The sequence below is a fragment of the Phaenicophaeus curvirostris genome, chromosome 28, assembly GCF_032191515.1.
Source record: "Phaenicophaeus curvirostris isolate KB17595 chromosome 28, BPBGC_Pcur_1.0, whole genome shotgun sequence".
Classification (NCBI taxonomy): Eukaryota; Metazoa; Chordata; class Aves; order Cuculiformes; family Cuculidae; genus Phaenicophaeus; species Phaenicophaeus curvirostris.
Genome location: NC_091419.1, coordinates 2951869 through 2970501, shown reverse-complemented (window position 1 = coordinate 2970501; position 18633 = coordinate 2951869). Strand labels below are relative to the sequence as shown.

General features: G+C 56.8%; 1 protein-coding gene across 1 annotated transcript; it reads left to right on the top strand.

Annotated features, from left to right (window-relative positions):
* The first annotated feature begins 4956 nt into the window (after positions 1-4956).
* MEX3D (mex-3 RNA binding family member D) lies at positions 4957-17888 on the top strand. The gene is made up of 2 exons (XM_069878094.1): positions 4957-5496; positions 16423-17888. The coding sequence occupies exons 1-2, from the start codon at positions 5010-5012 to the stop codon at positions 17691-17693; spliced, it is 1758 nt and encodes a 585-aa protein (XP_069734195.1). The 5' UTR covers positions 4957-5009; the 3' UTR covers positions 17694-17888.
* The last annotated feature ends 745 nt before the right edge of the window (positions 17889-18633 follow it).

Below are 18633 nucleotides of genomic sequence, written 5' to 3'. Positions count from 1 at the left end.
GAAATATTCCCTTCCCACACACCAGAAAGGACTTTTTTTATAATTTTATAATTCTTCTCTGAGCTGCACCTTTTCTGGGCTCTGTTCGAAGCCGGTATTTTATGTGTGATGTTTGCCTGTGCCTGAAGAACCATGCAGAAAGCAGAGTCTGATCTGAAGAGTGAGAGGAGCAACTACAGCAGTTCTCTAAAAGTATTTTTTTGGCACTAATTACTCTGCTGTAGTTCCGTTTCTCTGGTTCCCCATACAGAAAGCAACTTAACAGGCTGTTACACCTCTGCTTTGCTTTAGTACAAGGTTCCTTAATTCCCTATACACATACAGGGGGTGGTATTGGTCACCTTGGGGGACATATCAGATTCTGTTCTATGGGGCTGTTTATACTGGAGAAGAGGAGGCTGAGGGGAGACCTCATCACCTTCTACAACTCTGTTAAAGAAGGTTGTAATAAGGTGGGTGTTGATCTCTTCTCCCAAGTAACAAGGGATAGGAGGAGAGGAAATGGCCTCGAGTTGCCTCCAGGGAGGTTTAGATTGGATATTTGGAATAATTTCTTTACTGACAGAGCAGAGGCTGCCCAGGGCAGTGGTGGAGTCTCCATCCCTGGAAGAGTTCAAATCGTCTGCAGATGTGGCAGTTTGGGACATGGTTTAGCAGGGATGGTGAGCTCTCTGTGACACACCTGGAAGATGTGTCTGAAGTGGGAGGATTCTCAGAGCTGTGTTCATGCTGATGCATCCTGGAGTCTGGATGGATATGGACAGATCTCCGTGAAATTGAGCTGTGAACACTCTGGGGGAAGACAGAAGTTGCTACAATCTTCCTCTGCAACAACTATCCAGAAAGAGTGAGCTGGTGGGAGCACACTGCCAAGACCTCCGAAGGTAAAATGGGAGGAGAGGAAGCTTGTTCCCTGTTTCCATGAAGCTTTCCAGCAGCTGGAAGGTGTTAGCTTTAGTTGGCACATCAAGAGAAGTAAAGAGGCAGTTCCTGGTGGCTGCTATCTTGCTGGAAAGATCACAGAATCCTGGAATGGTTTGGGTTGGAAGGGACCTCAAAGCCCATCCAGTTCCACCCCCTTCCAAGGACAGGAACACCTCCCACTGGATCAGGTTGCTCCAAGCCCCATCCAACCTGGCCTTGAGCATCTCCAGGGATGGAGTGATCCCACAGACTCTATTCTGAGTATCAGAATGTGAAAGTCCTCCCTAGGAGAGTCACCAGCCGAAGAGCAAAGCTTGGAAGCACAAGGACAGACCACGTGGCCTCTGTGTTTGCACCACTGACCATCAGGAGTTAATGTTTCCCAGGATCTGTGGAAAGTGGAACAAGATGTGGGTGTTTCTAGATCAGCTGCTGATGGTTCTGGCAGTTTAAAACAATCCCTGGTGGAATGGGTGAGTCCCAAAGACAGCGATTGGGAAAGACAATTATGTGCAAATGGAGAAGATGAAGCTTGAAAATGAGACCCGTGGAACTCGTGGAATTCGAGCATCTGGGCACTTGAGGTGGTGGGTGAGCAGATAATTGGGCTCAATATTCTGAATCGGGGTGCTGTGCCATCGCTGCCAGCAAAAGCTTCTTAAAGCTCTGTCTGCCAAAGGTCCCTGCAGAGCGATGGCCTGGGTGGAACTGGTGGGGACTTGTGGTGGGGCTGCTGGGTGAGGGGGGCTTGGGAAGGAAGGTGGTCTTGGAGCATCCAAGCTACTGAAGTTATGGCTGCTCTGTCTGTAGCAGAAACAGGGAATGGCTTTGCTGCTGGGCATGATGAAGAGCAAACCCTTGTGAGACGGGGACTAAGGAACCAAGGGGGAAAGAACAAAGAGTTGATATTTTCTTAATTTTTGGGATTTGGGAAGAAGGAAATATCCTTCCATACCCAAAGAGTGGCTGGGCTGTCGCTCCTTGAATCTTCAGTTCTGGGCCCTCACCACAAGAAGGATGTTGAGGCTCTGGAGCGAGTCCAGAGAAGAGCAACGAAGCTGGTGAGGGGGCTGGAGAAGAGGAGCGGCTGAGAGAGCTGGGGGTGTTTAGCCTGGAGAAGAGGAGGCTGAGGGGAGACCTCATTGCTCTCTCCAACTCCCTGAAAGGAGGTTGTGGAGAGGAGGGAGCTGGGCTCTTCTCCCAAGGGACAGGGGACAGGACGAGAGGGAATGGCCTCAAGCTCCACCAGGGGAGGGTCAGGCTGGACATTAGGAAAAAATATTTAACAGAAAGGGTCATTGGTCCCTGTCCGAGGCTGCCCAGGGAGGGGGTTGAGTCCCCTTCCCTGGAGGGGTTTAAGGGACAGGTGGACGAGGTGCTGAGGGACATGGTTTAGTGATTGATGGGAATGGTTGGACTCGATGATCTGGTGGGTCTTTTCCAGCCTGATGATTCTATGATTCCATGCCCTTGTGTGCTCGATAAACCCTGTGGTTCCAGCATCCACCCATGGATGGAAATAGTCCACCTGGGTGCTGTAAGGAGCTGTCGTGTCCTCAGCAGCAGCCGCACTGCTCCAGTTTTGCTGGGAATTGTAACTCTCACGTCAGCAAAGGGTTGTGCAAAGTAGTTCCCGGACTCCTCTGATCTGTTCCAGCTTCTGATGGAAGCTGGTGGTGATGGAGAGCTGTGGTGGAGGCCCACCCCTCCCCATCACTGCCCTGCAACTCCTTCCATTCAGACATCTGCACTCCAGGCTGGGGTTTAGGGGCTGGAAACACTGAGCTGTAGAGGGAAGGAGGAAAGGAGGGTGCTGTGGCTTCAGCCGGGATGTGCACAGCCCCCCAGTGCCCACCGGAGCACCCCCAGGGCACCCGAATATCCTGCTCACCTCCCCCAAAGGGCCGCTGGTGTCCCCCTCCTCGCACCGAGCACCATGCCCACCATCCCAGAGCACGAGCCATGTTCCCAAAGCCTGTGTCCCCCCCCCAGCATCCTTCCCCTGTCTCCCCCCAGCTCCCCAGGGCACAGTCCGTGCCCCCTCCCCCAACCACCCTGCCCACCCCCTCAAAAGGCTGTTTGTGTCCCGTCTGAGCACCCTCTGTGCCCCCTAGAGCATCCTCCCCACAGCCTCCGGCCCTCCTGGGGCACTACTGCCCATGCCCCCTCTGACCCTCCTGCCTGCCCCCCGGGCCACTATTCCTGCCCTATCCCATCCCCCACTCCCCCCCAAAAAAGCACCATGCCCCCCTCCCACAATCACTTATTCCTGTCCCATTCCCTTCCCCAAAAAAAGCACCTTTCCCCCTCACCTAGGTCACTATTCCTGCCCTACCACCCCCAAAAGCACCCTTCCCCCCCAGCATCCCGGCTGCACCAATCCCCGTGTCCCCTCCATCCATCCCTTTAAAAACCTGCAGAGGGTCTGGAATGACCGATACATGCGTGGGAATGGGCATCGCCTCGCTCAGTGAGTAGAGCATGGGGGGTTCTTAAGGCCAGGGTCGTGGGTTCTGGGTGAAAGGAGGTTGTAAAGAGGAGGGAGCTGGGCTCTTCTCCCAAGTGACAGGGGACAGGATGACAGGGAATGGCCTCAAGCTCCACCAGGGGAGGTTCACACTGGATATCAGAAAGAAATTTTTCACAGAAAGGGTCACTGGGCACTGGAACAGGCTGCCCAGCGAGGGGATTGAGTCGCCGTCCCTGGAGGTGTTTAGGGGATGGGTGGATGAGGTGATGAGGGACATGGTTTAGTGATTGATGGGAATGGTTGGACTCGATGATCCAAGAGGTCTTTTCTAACCTGGTGATTCTATGATTCTATGAAGTGTGGATCTGCTGGAGGGTCGGGAGGCTCCAAAGGTATCTGAACTGCTGGGCTGAGACCAATGGGATGAGGTTTTTTAACAAGGCCAAATGCCGGGTCCTGCACTTGGGGCACAACAACCCTGAGCAGCTCCAGACTAGGAGAAGTCTGGCTGGAAACTGCCTGGAGGAGAAGGACCTGGGGGTGTTGGTTGACAGAGACTGAACATGAGCCAGCAGTGGCCCAGGTGGCCAAGAAGGCCAATGGCATCTTGGCTTGGATCAGAAACGGCGTGACCAGCAGGGCCAGGGAGGTTCTTCTCCCTCTGGACTCGGCACTGGTGAGACCGCTCCTCGAATCCTGGGGTCAGTTCTGGGCCCCTCACCACAAGAAGGATGTTGAGGCTCTGGAGCGAGTCCAGAGAAGAGCAACGAAGCTGGTGAGGGGGCTGGAGAAGAAGAGGAGCGTCTGAGAGAGCTGGGGGTGTTTATCCTGGAGAAGAGGAGGCTGAGGGGAGACCTCATTGCTCTCTCCAACTCCCTGAAAGGAGGTTGTGGAGAGGAGGGAGCTGGGCTCTCCTCCCAAGGGACAGGGGACAGGATGAGAGGGAATGGGCTCAAGCTCTGCCAGGGAAGGTCAGTCTGGACATTAGGAAAAAATTTTTCACGTAAAGGGTCATTGGGCACTGTCAGAGGCTGCCCAGGGAGGGGGTTGAGTCCCCTTCCCTGGAGGGGTTTAAGGGACGGGTGGACGAGGTGCTGAGGGACATGGGTTAGTGATTGATTGGAATGGTTGGACTCGATGATCCGGTGGGTCCTTTCCACCCTAGTTATTCTATGATTCTATGATCGCCAGGTTCCCCCGAGCGCCCCGGCTCTCCCCTCTCCTCCAGCCCTTTAAAAACCCTTAGAGGATCCGGAGTGACCGATCCCCGCGTGGGCACAACCCACCCCATCCCCGGGGCCCCGCCCGCTCCGGAACCCTCGCGGAGGGCTCTGTGTGTGTGTGGGGCGGGGGGGTGAGATTCGGATGCGCCCCCGTCCAGGCTCCGTGTGTGTGTGTGCCCCCCACCCCCCCCCGCTAGGCGTGGCATGGTGGGCGCCGCCCCGTTCCTGCGGCGGGGCTGGGCGGTACCACTGCCCGTTTGGCGGGGGGGGGTGGGTGGGGTGTCGGTGTGCGCATGCGCGGCGGGGCGCGGCCCCATTGTGTCGGGGCGGGCCGGGGGGCGCAGAGCGGGCGGCGGGCAGCGGGTAGCGCCTCCGCCCCGGCTCCCGCCGCCATGCCCGGCTCCATCTACCAGCCCGAGGGCGGCCAGCCCTCCCGCGGCACGCCGAGATGCTTAGCTTTGCTCAGCCCCCCCGCTCCTCCGCCTCTTCCACCACCTCCTCCTCCTCCTCCTCCTCCCGCCGAGCAGCCCTTGCCGGAGCCCGACCGGGAGGCGGCGGCGGCGGGGCCGGACGAAGCCGCCGCGCTGCGATTCCAGCTCTCGGTGTTGGGGCTGGAAGAGCCGGGCTCGGCGGGGCTGAGGGAGCGAGGTGGCGGCGGCAGCCGTTCCCCGCCGGCTCCCGGAGCCTCCTCCTCCTCTTCTTCTTCCTCCTCCTCCTCCTCCTCCTCCTCATCTTCCTCCCCCCCGTCCGCCTTCGGCCCCTTCGCGCCGGGGCCGCTGCTGGCCGAGCCGCTGGGCAGCAGGAAGAAAAGCGTCAACATGACCGAGTGTGTCCCCGTGCCCAGCTCCGAGCACGTCGCCGAGATCGTGGGCCGGCAAGGTAAAACCTCGCGGTCCCCTCCCCTCCCCTTTATTTTCTTCTTCTCCTCCCTTTGGGTCGGTTCGGGAGGCTTTTGTCTCCCCGCTTAGTAGCGCAGAGGCGGAAACTTCACGCCTTTCCCTTCTCTTTGTGCCCTTTCCCTTCTCTTTGTGCCCTTTCCCTTCTCTTTGTGCCCTTTCCCTTCTCTTTGTGCCCTTTCCCTTCTCTTTGTGCCCTTTCCCTTCTCTTTGTGCCCTTTCCCAGCCCCGAAATGTTAATTAAAAACTTATCTAGGGCAGCCAGATCGTGGGAGCCACGCGTGTCCGGGGAGGGGGGTGGGGGGAAGGCGAGAGCTTTGGTTCCATTGTAGTTGGGTGCCGCCCCCCTGCCCTTCCAGCTCGGTGTGTCTCGAATCTGGGGGGTCGAAATGGTTTTCGGTGTCTCAGCATCGGTGTATAAACGGTAATTAATCCCCCCTCCTGGTAATGAATCCCTTTCATTAAGGGAAGGGGCCCCACGAAGCCCCTCTCCACCCCGCTGTCACAAAGGATGCTCGGGCGGCCCCAGCTCCAGGGTGGGTGTGCCCGGCGTGGGCTTTGTCTCCAACAAATCCCAAATATCCCTTACCCAAAGTTTCATCTTTTAAAAGAAAAAAAGAAAAAAAAAAAATCCAATCAAGATCCCAGGTAAGAGGATTTAAGGAAAGAAAAAGAAAAATAATGAAGAAAGAAAAGGGGAGCTGCCCGCAGGAACCCCGTTGACGATGGGCAGTTGGGATCAGAGCTTGACCTCCGGGCGTTTTGGCCATGCAGGGCTCTGCCACCCCAGCCTTGTCCTTGTCCCACAGCTCCCATCCCTTCCCAGTCAAGGGGATGTGGGGTTTGGGGCTGGGGGGCATATTTTTTCCTGGGGGGAAGCGGGGAGCTGGGCAGCCTCATTGTTCTCTTTGTTAGCCAGAGCCATGCTGTGATGAGCGCGGTGACATCATGCTCTGCGCTTCCCATTGGCCTGCGCTGCCTCCCAGCCAGCCCCGCTTCCCGGCCTCCCAACTTTCTGGGCACTCCTTGCTGGTCCCACCATCCCGGCTGCTGGCTCCCACCAGGAACGTCAGCCCGGCTGGGACAGCCGAGCCCAGCCAGGATAGCGAGGTGGCACGACCAAGCCCGCTACGGTGCCGGAGAAACGGAACGCGGTGCCGCACCCTGCTCCGGAAAATCCTCCTCCTCCTTGGGCTGGATGGGGACCTGGATTTGGTGGCCTCTCCAGCAATCTCTGCAGACCCCCGGGATTGGGTAACTTGAAAACAAGCCTGGAACCGGGCCCAGGCTCCCAACTTTCCACACATTCTGTGTTGGTCCCACCGGGAAGGTGAGCCCAGCCGGGGCAGCTGAGCCCAGCTGAGGCAGCCGAGGTGGCATGGCCAAGCCCGCTACGGTGCCGGAGGAACGGAACGCAGTGCCACACCCTGCTCTGGAAAATCCTCCTTCTCCTTGCGCTGGATGGGGACCTGGATTTGGTGGCCTCTCCAGAAGACTCAGCAGAGCCCCAGGCTCTGGTAACTTCAAAGGAAGCTTGTAACTGGATCCAGGCTCCTAACTTTCCAGGCACTCTGCGTTGGTCCCACCGCCCCGGCTGCGGGCTCCCACTGGGAATGTGAGCCCAGCTGGGATAGGCAGCTTGTGCAGCAAAGCCCACTACGGTGCCAGAGGAGCAGAACGCGGTGCTGCACCCTGCTCTGGAAAATCCTCCTTGGGCTGCATGGGGACCTGGATTTGGTGAGAAAGGGTCATTGGGCACTGGCAGAGGCTGCCCAGGGAGGGTGTCGAGTCACCTTCCCTGGAGGGGTTTAAGGGACGGGTGGACGAGGTGCTGAGGGACATGGTTTAGTGGTTGATGGGAATGGTCGGACTTGATGATCCAGTGGGTCTCTTCCAACCTGGTGATTCTATAATTCTCCAGCAGACTCTGCAGACCCCCAGGATCCGGTAATTTCAAAGCAAACCTGTAACTGGGTCTGGTCTCCCAACTTTCCACGCGCTCCTTGCCACTCCTGGCTGTGGGGTCCCACCGGGCAGCCGAGCCGGGATAGCCAGGTGGCACAGCAGAGCCTGCTCCGGTGCCAGAGGAGCGGAGTGTGGTACCACACCCTCCTCCAGAAATTCCTCCTTCTCCCTGGGCTGGATGGGGACCTGGATTTGGTGTCCTCGCCAGCAGAGACCCTTGGGACCTGGCAACTTGAAAGCAAACCTTTAACTGGGTCCGACTTCCACTGGGAACCCTGCTGGCTCTGTGAGTGGAAGGAGGTTGGAGAAGCAGCTGCTTTCGTGCCGGTGAGCTGTCAGTTGGCACCTTCCTTGCAGCAGCCAGGAATGTGTGTTTGGGCTGTGATGCTGCACCTCTGGCACCCCGATGACAGAAACGTGGGTCCAGGTACCTGCCCCAAACACCTCGTGCAGAGTTTGGGTCCTGGTTAAGCTCGCGGGGCTCCTGGTAAAGAGCTGCAAGAGAACTGATTGTATCAGCTTGAGGAGGAGTGCTGGGGGTCACTGTGTCCATGGGTGGGCTCCAAGGGAACCTGGGGCCCACGATGGGCTGGAGCTGCTTGGTGCTTCCCTGGGGGGTTTCTCCCGTGTGTTTCCCATCCTTCTTCTGCTCTCAAGTTTTCATGCTGTGCCACGGCCCAGTTGTGCTGTTGTTTCGGTGTAAGGGGGGCTCAGCATTTGGCACCTCCAGTTCTCACTGGCAGGGGGTGTGGTTGGGCAGCATCAGAGGGGATGGGGCTGCAGCAGAGTGCTTTGAGTCTTTGTGCTCTGCCTTCTCTCCGGTTCCACTCCGGCAGCTGGTTCAAATCAGGGGTGTGTGAGGCCGATGCAGCCTGAGCAGGAGCGATACTGAGGCTGCCTGCAGCCACCTACCTCTCCGGGTCTTGCACCGAGCTGAAAAATAAGCAGAGACCTTCTCACTCGCCTCATCCTCCTGCACCCATCCTTGCTCCTGGGTCCTTCTGGTCCCCAGGTCCACCCTGCGAGTCTCATCTTTGATGTTCCCACGGTTGTGGCCACACAGCTGCGAGGAGCTGAGCCTTGGCGTGCTTCACCGGGCCTGGCATCCTTCTGGTGCTGAGATATAATGCTGCAGGGCTGGGTCTGTGTCCCCATTGCTCTTCTCTTTCCTTTGCTGCCCAGCCATGACCTGGGTGCTCGTGGTGCTGCTGTGCTCGGAACACAGGAAGGGATGAAGACTTGGATATCGGGTGCCCTGGAAGGGCCTTGAGCTGGGAGAAGGCTGGATTTCTCTCCCAGAACCTCTTCCAGGATTCTCGCTTCTCTGAGAAGCAGCTCTTGGGGCACTTTGGGACCAGTCCTGTTGTCCCCAGTGCCCGGCAGCCCCTTGCTGCCATCGGGATGAGGTGGCCAGGAGGTCCTGGGACAGCACTTTGCCCATCAGACCAACGCATGGCTGGTCCTGCTGTGGTGGGACAAAGGCTATCAGGTGGGATTTCTCCTACTTCTTCAATTTCTCTCCTCCAGATCCACTAATTTAACCCTTGCCAGAAGGGAGCAGCAGCAGCTCAGCAGGTAAAGCTTTGTGGTGTAAAGCAAATCGGGGTCTTCTTGACTGACCTGGAGACGTGGTTGCCATCACCCCTCATCCAGACGGTGCAGAGCAGCATCTGCCAGCCAGGATCTGTGGCTTTTCTGCTCCCTACCCACATGGCTACCAAAAGGCAGCATGGGCATGGCCGTGCCTTTGCATGCAAGCCCATTTTGACTCCTGCCCTGGGAGGGACTATCTCCAAAAAATGCTCTGGGCATCAATTGTGGTGGTGTGAGCTGGGAAAGAGCGGTGGGGATCATGGCAGTCACTGGGAACAAGGGAGCTGGAGAGCGTGGGGCAGGCTGGGCGTTAGAGTTGCCCTGGCTCCTGCATGTTGGCACCATGCTGGTGTTGCTCCCTGGTGGCTTTCAGAGAATCACAGAATGGTTTGGGTTGGAAGGGAGATCTTGTAGCCCATCCAGTTCCAGCCCCCTGCTATGGGCAGGGACACCCCCCACTAGATCTGGGTGCTCCAAGCCCCATCCAGCCTGGTCTGGAACACCTCCAGGGCAGCCAAGAAGGCTTTGGAGGAGCATTTCCAGCAGCTTCTGCCCCAGAGAGGCAACAGGCAGCTGGTGCAGCTGAGAGCCATGGGCTTTATTCTCCCTTCCAGTGTCAGGTGCCCCTCGTGGGACAGTTGGCCACAGCTCCTCTCCCAGGGCTCCACTTTTCCATCTGTGACACGCAGGGACTTTACAGCATTGCAAAGGCTTTGGGAAAGATGTTTATAGAAGGTGCTGAGATGCTCAAAGGGGAGATCCAGGATGAAATACGGCAGTTCTCCTCTGTGCCAGAGCACATTGGATGTTTCAGTGCTTGGAGGTTTGACAGGGAGACCACAGACCTCGGTTTCTGGTTGAACCTGAGCATCTGGAGACTTGCAGTAGGTTGCTGGGGCTGCACTGAATACTCTTCTGTTTCTGAGCCCTGGGCTGGTTCTCTCTGCTCTCCTGTGACCCTCATGGCCTGGCTGCCTCCTCCCATGTCACTGGGTTGTGGCAGAGACAAAAAAATCCCAAAGCTGGTTGCAGAGATTGATCTGATGGCTAAAGCACCTGCCTGTGCTTTTTGGCTCTGGCACTGGTTTCCTTCTCCCTGTCCCGAGGCGAGGAGCTCAGCCTCCCTGCGTCGCTTTTCCCAGTGTCTGGAGAAGAAACAAAGGTGTGATGTGCCTGTGTGGTTGCGAGGATGAATTAATTACTGTTTGCAGAGAGGTGGGAAGAAGCGCTCGGCAGGAGGGGAGATGGGATGTGATGGAGGTGCAACATGTTCTCCTCCACGTCCGGCCCCGCTCCTGGTGCATCCTGCGCAATGTGTCTGTGACAAAGGGGACTGGGAATGCTGAAATATTGCATCTGAGGCCAGGAGATGCTGCAGAGCTGGGGAAGAGGAAAGACAATGTCTTTCTTGAGCGAGTAGGGCACTCCAGAGGGCTGAGTGCAAGGCCTCATCCGGCTCCAGTCCTGGTTGATGCCATCAAAGGCTCCTCCAGAAAAGCTCTTGTTTGCTCTCTTGGGTTTTCATAGCTTGGAGCTGGGCACTGTGAGCACAAAACTCCCTGGGCAAATGGAGATGTGGTCTGGCAAAGGGGATCAGGCTTTGTCCTCATGAAGAGGAGGCCACCTTTTGTCAAAGCAGGTGCTGAGGACCGGCGAGTGGATCAGCTGTGTTTGGTCTCTTATCTCTTGCCTGAGTAACAGCAGGAGCACAGAGGATGGAGAGGCACTTTCCCAGCCTGGCTGTAGTGGTTTTCATCAGCTCTTGCCACGGTCACAGCCTGGATCCAACTGGAGCTCCTGGCAGACGGTGAAGTCCTCTTTGGTGGTGCCAAGAGAGAACTCTCATGGAGAGCAGCTGTCTTTCCTGGGATGCTGCCTCCATTGCTGCATCATCCTGGGGAGAATCTCTAAGATTCTGTTTCTTGTCCAGAACCAGTGATCCCTCTGCCTGAGGGCAAGTGGAGTGGGTCCAGCCAGGACAGCTTTGAGGAGCACAGTGTGCTGTGAGCTGCATGGAATAGACAGAGCAGGTCATAGTTGGTGACAGTGGGAAGAAGAGAAGAGTGTGGGATCTGGAAACAGGAGGTATCGAGTTGTGTGTCCACCTCACACGGCTTCGTTGGTGCCATCTGGATATAAGGAAGACGTTTTTAGACTGGATATAAAGACAACATTTCTTACAATGAGGGTGCTGAGGCCCTGGCCCAGGGAGGCAGTGGAGACCCCATCCCTGGAGACACTCAAGGCCAGGTTGGATGGGGCTTTGAGCACCCTGATCTGGTTCAAGATGTCCCTGCTCTTTCAGGGGGTGAAACTGGATGAACTTTAAGGTCTGTTCCAACTGAAAGCATTCCATGATTCTGTGGTCTCTGCAGGAAGAGATAGTGGTGATACAAGGGGCTGTGACTTGGTGGGGTTGCTTGTGCTTGAGACCTCTGAAATGAGGGTGTTTGCTTGCAGCTGAGCGTGGCCGTGGGTTGTGGTGATGAGTTTGGGCCCACAGGGACTCAGAGCTCTGGCAAAGAGCTGTAACGTGGCAGCTGAGCCTTTCCCAGGCTCTGGAGTCAAGGAGGGATCTGTTTGGGCGGCAGCACCCTTGGAGCTGCCCCCTTGCCTGGTTTGGGGATGTTTGCGTTTCGATCCAAAAAGTGCTTTTAAAGCTACCTTCTTTATAGACTTGTAGCAAAATATGGCACCTTGTTTTCCTCCTCTCTCATCGTTATTGCTGCACATCAGCCCTTGGCAGGGTAAAACATGGGAATCATAGAATCCTGGAATGGTTTGAGTTAAAGCCCGTCCAGTTCCACCCCTTCCAGGAGCAGGGACATCTCCCACTGGATCAGGGGCTCCAAGCCCCATCCAACCTGGCCTTGAACCCCTCCAGGAATGGGGCAGCCACCCCTGCTCTGGGCAACCTGGGCCAGGGCCTCCCTGCCCTCACAGGAAATCATTTCTTCCCAAGATCTCTCCTCAATCTCCCTTCTTGCAGCTCAAAACTGTTCCCACTTTTCCTCTCCCTAGTCTCCCTGATCCAGTGCCCCTCCCCAGCTTTCCTGCAGCCCCTTTCAGTCCTGGAGGCTGCTCTAAGGTCTCCCCGTGGCCTTCTTATGTCTAGGCTGAACAACCCAAACTCTCTCAGTCTGTCCTTGGATCATCTCTGTGGCCTCCTCTGCACTTGCCCCAACACCTCTACATCGTGCCTGTGCTCAGGACTCCAGAACTGAGTGCAGACCTTCACTGAATCCCAATCTGGCGAGGCCACTCAGCATTCCCACTTGGAGATTTTAGGGTCTGGTGCCTGGGAGTCCCTGTGGCCGAGGAGTGGTTTGGGTGGCCTTGGGGCTAGGGGCAGCGGGAGGGTGGATTGGATTGTCCCTGTAAGGCCGTGGCTGTCCCAGCTCCGCTCCCACCACATTCCCAGTGCACCAGTCTGTGAGCACTCACTGGAGTGTCACGATGACAGAAGCTCCTCGTGCTGAGCGCTGCAAGCGTGGTTCCTGGTGCAGGTGCCAGCACATGGCCTTGGGCAAGCAGCTTCCCTGGCCGGTGACTCCTTTTCTGCAGCACTTCCCTGGGCAGGCAGGGAGGAAACCAGCAGCCCTGCTGCCCAGGACCTGCCACCGACTTCTTTTACACTAGGATTGGAAAGACCAGCTCTGACTTGTGTGATTTGCTGTGGCGCTGGGGGGCTGGAAGCACCTGACAGTCATGGGTCCTGTGTGTTGTGCCTGCCCTGCTTGTTTGAAGAGGGTGGAACTAGCCAAGCCAGGCACCCGTTTAGTTTTTCACCCAGGTTTCTAACTTTGCCCTTAGGAAGGCCTCGTAAGGAGCAACTGGATAAACTTCCTCTGTAGCATCAGTTTGGTCCCACCAGTGGAGCAGGGTGAGGACGAGCCTCACTGTGCCATGTCCCCATGGGATGTTTTTCTTGAGCAGCGCCTCTTTGCAGCTCCTGGCAGCTGCTGATACCCTTGGATCTTGAAATTACCACTTCGTGCTGTGAAGGGTGGATTTTGGACCTTGGGGGTGAGGTTGGCATCCGCAGGAGGCACTGGCAGAGCCCCACGGTGCTTCCAGACCAGCTGCCCTTGCTGCTGCCATCGTGCTTGTCCCAGTTTGCCAAGCAGTGGAGCAGGGACCTAGCTTATAGCAGGTTCCAGAATAAATGAGGGAGGAAAAGCACCTCGCAGAAGCTGGCATATGCTTGAAAAACCTTCACCTTTGATGCTTGCTGGGTCTGCCCTGTCCCAGTGACAAGGCTGCTGCTTTCCCCACCATATGCCCCCAGCCATAAATACACCTTCCAGTTGTTGTCCTAAATTAGAAAAAGCCTGGACAAGCCCTTCTCCACCCACATTCCTTCTCCGTGTGTCCCTGCAGCCGCTCAGCAGCGTCCCGGGCTCTAGGGAAGGGAGCAGCTCTGCCATCCCAGCACTGGCTGTACCTGGCCAAGCCTGGCTGGTTGTGTGAAGGGTTGAATTTGGGTTGAATTCACTGGCCCAAGCCAGGAGTGAATCCCTGGGGTAGTGCAAGGCAGGAGGAACGTTTGTTTGGTTGCAACAAGCGCGTGGAGGTGGCCTTCAAATACTTTCAGCCTGGTTTGTATGAAATTCAGAAGGTTTCCACACTTACGAGGGAGATCCTGGCAGGTCTCCGGCCTCCCTTGCTCAATCTGCCTGGTCTCTTGCTAGATTCACCTCCAACCTGCCCATTGCCATCCTGGGAGCTTTGCAGGAAGCAGGGAGGACACGCGTGGAGCTGCCTGGAGCCAGGCAGGGGCCGTGCGGGCTGACACAAGCTGCTTTTGAGGTTTCTTGGAGGAAGCATCAGGAGAGGCTGGTGTCATCACCCATCAGCTCCCTGGATGTCGCTATTGGAGCGGTTAGCGCTACTGAAAAACTGGGCTGTGACACCCAGGGCAGCTGCTGATCGCTTGTTTTGACTGAGTTACATCTTATTCTTTGTAATGCTCAATGCCCTGATAAATGCACCGCGCGGGAGTCTCTGGGAGTAGCACGGTCCCTGGTGGAGCTGTGCCTGGGTTGATTTGCCTGGTTGGGACAGACCAACCTGAACATCCCACATGGTTTCAGCCTCGGCTGAATCCGTTCAAGCTGCTGGGACTCTCCCGTCTCCAGCCTCGCAGCTGGACGAGTCGCCCTGCCCTTCCTCAGGGAGCGGCTGGGAGGAGGAGTGCCCGGAGTGAGCCGTTTGCGGAGGAGCCAGCTGGGCACTTGCAGCTGCCTCGGCCGTGTCTGCGAGCAGTCGAGCTCTCCCTGCTGATTTGTGTCTCTTGGTCAATGTGGAGCTGCAGCAGCAGCGTTTGCAGTGGGCAGGGAGAGTCTCGGGGCTCAGACTGAGCAATTTACAGAATCCTAGAATGGTTTGGATTGGAAGGGACATTAAAGCCCATCCAGTTCTGACCTCCTGCCATGGGCAGGGACACCTCCTGCTGGATCAGGGGCTCCAGGCCCCATCCAACCTGGCCTTGAACACCTCCAGGGATGGGGCAGCCACCACTGCTCCGGGCAACCTGGGCCAGAGCCTCCCCACCCTCACAGCAAAACATTTCTCCCTAAGATCTCATCTCAATTTCCCCTCTTTCAGCTCAAAACCATTCCCCCTCATCCTCTCCTTGCCCTCCCTGATCAAGAGCCCCACCCCAGCTTTCCTGGAGCCCCTTTCAATGCTGGAAGTTGCTGTAAGGTCTCCCTAGAGTCTTTTCTCCAGGCTGAACAACCCCAGCTCTCTCAGCCTGTCCTCATAGCAGGGGTGCTTCAGCCCTCAGATCATCTCCGCGGCCTCCTCTGGACCCGTTCACACATTTCCAGATCCTTCTTATGTTGGGAATTCCAGAACTGGACCCAGGACTCCAGGTGGGGTCTCTCGAGAGTGGAGCAGAGGGGCAGAATCCTTTCCCTCGCCCTGCTGGCCCATCTTCTCTTGATGCAGCCCAGGACGCGGTTGGCCTTCTGGGCTGACTCCTGGGGGCTCCTGGCTTTGCTTAGGGTGCCCTGCAAAGCTCAGGGATTTTGTGGGAGGTGGGAGCCAAGGGATCTCTCGCCCTCGTGTGCCGGGAGCAGAGGGTGGGCAGCCAGGCTGAGCTCGCGATTCTGTGCGCCTGGCTCATGTGAATTTAATTAAGTGCGTGCACTGGAGCGGATGCAATTAGCAGGAATGGGGTTGCAGAGAGCAGTGCTGCGCTTGCAGCCGGAGGCAGCTTCTTGGTAAAAGAAGCAACGACCGGTCCTGGAGGACAGCAGGAGCCTTTTGCTGTGTGGGTGCTGCAGGGACTCGCAGCCGGAGCCCAGCTCGCCCACGGGAGGAGAGGGGCAGGGGTGTGCCCGGGGGTTGTACGAGGTGAAATCAGAGCTGGCAGCAAACCCCTGGTCTCCTGCGTCCCAACCTGGGCTCTGCCTGCTGAATCATGTTCCTCGTGCGGGGGAAGCAGGTCTTTCCAGAATGGGGAGAGCCGCTGGCCTGTGAGCACAGAGGACACAGCCTCTCTGCCCCTGGAGTCGCCTTCCTCGGGGCAGGGAAAGGGAGGTGAGGGGGCCTTGTGTCGTCTGGCCATGGGAAGCCCCAGCTCCTCATTCTTGCGGGGCTGTCGCTGCAGCCCTTGGGGTGTGGCCAGGTCTGTTTCTCATATTTAGCTGCTGGATGAGGACAAAAGGGACCTTAAAGCCCATCCAGTTCCAGTTGCACTCCCTGCCATGGGCAGGGACACCTCCCACCAGACCAGGGGCTCCAAGCCCCATTCAACCTGGCCTTGAACCCCTCCAGGGATGGGGCAGCCACCACTTTTCACGGCAGCCTGGGCCAGGGCCTCCCCGTCCTCACAGGAAAATACTTCTTCCCAAGATCTCATCTCAATCTCCCCAATCTGGATTTCATACAAGCCAGGCTGGAAGCATTTGAAGGCCACCTCCAAGCACTTATCGCAATCAAGCAAACAATCCCCTTTCCTCCTGTCCCCTCAGCAGCCTAGAAGGTGCCCCATGGCTTTCTGCCCTGGTCCCCCTCTGCCCACGTGTTGTCCCAGCCCTCGGGAGCTGCGTCCTGCAGGTCCTTGGTCCTCGCTGTGGTGCGAAGGAGATGATGGCAGAGGGTCAGGCTGGTGCCAGGAGCCTGGTGTGTCTCAGATGAAGCGATGCAGCCCCTCAGCACCAAGCTGTGAGCCCCTGGCTGCCTTGGTGGCCGAGGGACCTGTCTCTCCAAGGGTGCAGATACAGAGCCAAAGGGACCTGCTGGTTCTTCCTGGTCTTGCATCTCCCCATCCTGGGTGAACAGAAGGTCTTGGCGAGATCTCAGCTTTGACGTGTCGTTATTTCTCCTTATCCTTGCTCTGCAGGCTGCAAAATCAAAGCCCTACGTGCCAAGACCAACACATACATCAAGACACCGGTCAGGGGTGAGGAACCCGTTTTCATCGTGACTGGGAGGAAGGAGGACGTGGAGATGGCGAAAAGGGAGATCCTTTCGGCTGCCGAGCACTTCTCCATGATTCGAGCAACACGTAACAAAGTGAACGGGCTGACGGGAGCGATGCAGGGGCCCCCCAACCTGCCGGGACAGACCACCATCCAGGTGAGGGTCCCGTACCGTGTCGTGGGGCTGGTGGTGGGGCCCAAGGGAGCCACCATCAAGCGGATCCAGCAGCAGACGCACACCTACATCGTGACCCCCAGCCGAGACAAGGAGCCCGTCTTCGAGGTGACGGGCATGCCCGAGAACGTGGACCGGGCCAGGGAGGAGATCGAGGCGCACATCACCATGCGGACAGGCTCCTTCATCGATGTCAACGCCGACAACGACTTCCATTCCAACGGCACCGACGTCTGCCTCGACTTGCAGGGCAGCACGGCCAGCCTGTGGGCCAAAGCCCCCCACCCTGCCCGCCGCCCCTCGGCCGCGCTCCGCAACGACAGCCTCAGCTCCTTGGGCAGCGCCTCCACCGAGTCCTACTACAGCGGGAGGGTGGCGGACGCCAGCCCCACCAGCCCCTACAGCACCAGCAGCGGCTTCACCTTCAGCGAGGCCCAAGCCCCGCTGGGCGCGGAGGAGTGCGATTTCGGCTTCGACTTCTTAGCCCTCGACCTCACGACGCCCACCACCACCACCATCTGGTCGCCTTTCGAGCGCTCAGGCAACCCCTTGCAAGCCTTCAGCAGCTGCTCCTCCATCAACGGCTCGCAGAGACGCAACAGCGGCACGGCCACGCCGCGCCACTCGCCCACCCTCCCCGAGAGCGGCGGCGTGGCCCTGGACCACCCCTTAGCGCGCCGCATCCAGAGCGATCCCGTCAACACCTTGTCCTGGCTGCCCACCCAAGGCTCGCTCTCCTCTTTCTCCAACAGCACCGGCTACTCCTCCTCTTCCTCCCTGCCCGGCAGCATCTCCGCCGCCTCGGGTTCTCCCACCGACTCGAGCAGCTCCGACGGGCACCGCAAGAGCTCCCGCGAGTGCATGGTGTGTTTCGAGAGCGAGGTGATCGCCGCTTTGGTCCCCTGCGGCCACAACCTCTTCTGCATGGAGTGCGCCATGCGCATCTGCGGCAAAGCCGAACCCGAGTGTCCCGCTTGCCACACTCCCGCCACGCAAGCCATCCACATCTTCTCCTAGCTGGATCCACCTCGACGAGGTGGCCGACTCTTCCCCCTTCCACCCCAAAAACGGCTTTTTAAGGACTCGAAAACTCTTTAAAAAATCAACGTTTTTATTTAATAACGGATCCGATGGGCGCACGGGGTCGGGGAGGGGGAAGGAGGAGCTGCTGCTTGCTGGCAGGGAGAGGGCGGGAGGGTGGCTGGAATAACGGGGTCGGGAGGGACGGGGACAGCGAGGAAGAAGGGTGCGAAACTGCGGTGAGGAGGAAACTCCGATGTTTACAGAATAGCTTTAACTTCACCCGGCTGCGGCGGCTGGGAGGAGGAAGCCCAGCTGTTCTTCAGCCCTTCCCAAATACCAGTATTCAGTTTTGCAAAGTTAAAAAAAAAAAAAAACACAGAAAGAAAAGGTCCGGTTGCACTTTTTATTTAGGAGACGCGAGGGTTGTCTTTTATTTTTTTAAAATCATTCTATTATTATAATTATTATAATTTTTTTCCCGTTGTCGTTCTTTTTGTATGTAGTTATTTTTTGGATGATTCTCGATGGTTCTATAAATATATATATATATTTTTTTTGTAACGCAGGTCTATCTTCTATTTTGCCAATGTGAAAACTGCCTAAAAACATGGGATGAGAGGTCAGGGGTCATGGCTGGAGCAGCCAGGCCGTGGAGCAGGCACGGTTAACTCACCATGTCGCAAAAACCAGACAGAATTTCTATCTCCTTTTGATTTTTGTGGTTGGTTTGGTTTTCCTTTTATTTTTTTTTAGTTTTATTTTTTTATTTTTTACCTCTTTATGTATATGTAGGGAATTTATAGGAAAATATGTACTTTATTGAATAAATTTTAAAAACTAAAATATATTTTATTTTAAAAAAAAGAAAATAACGGACCTTTAACCTTACATGGCTAAAGTACTGATTATATATTTGCTGAGCTGACTTGACGGT

Bases quoted from the DNA above. Each gene is read 5' to 3' on its own strand.
- MEX3D (XM_069878094.1), top strand. From the start codon at position 5,010: ATGCCCGGCTCCATCTACCAGCCCGAGGGCGGCCAGCCCTCCCGCGGC. The intron at 5,497-16,422 runs GTAAAACCTCGC...CTTGCTCTGCAG, and splicing joins CGAGATCGTGGGCCGGCAAG to GCTGCAAAATCAAAGCCCTA.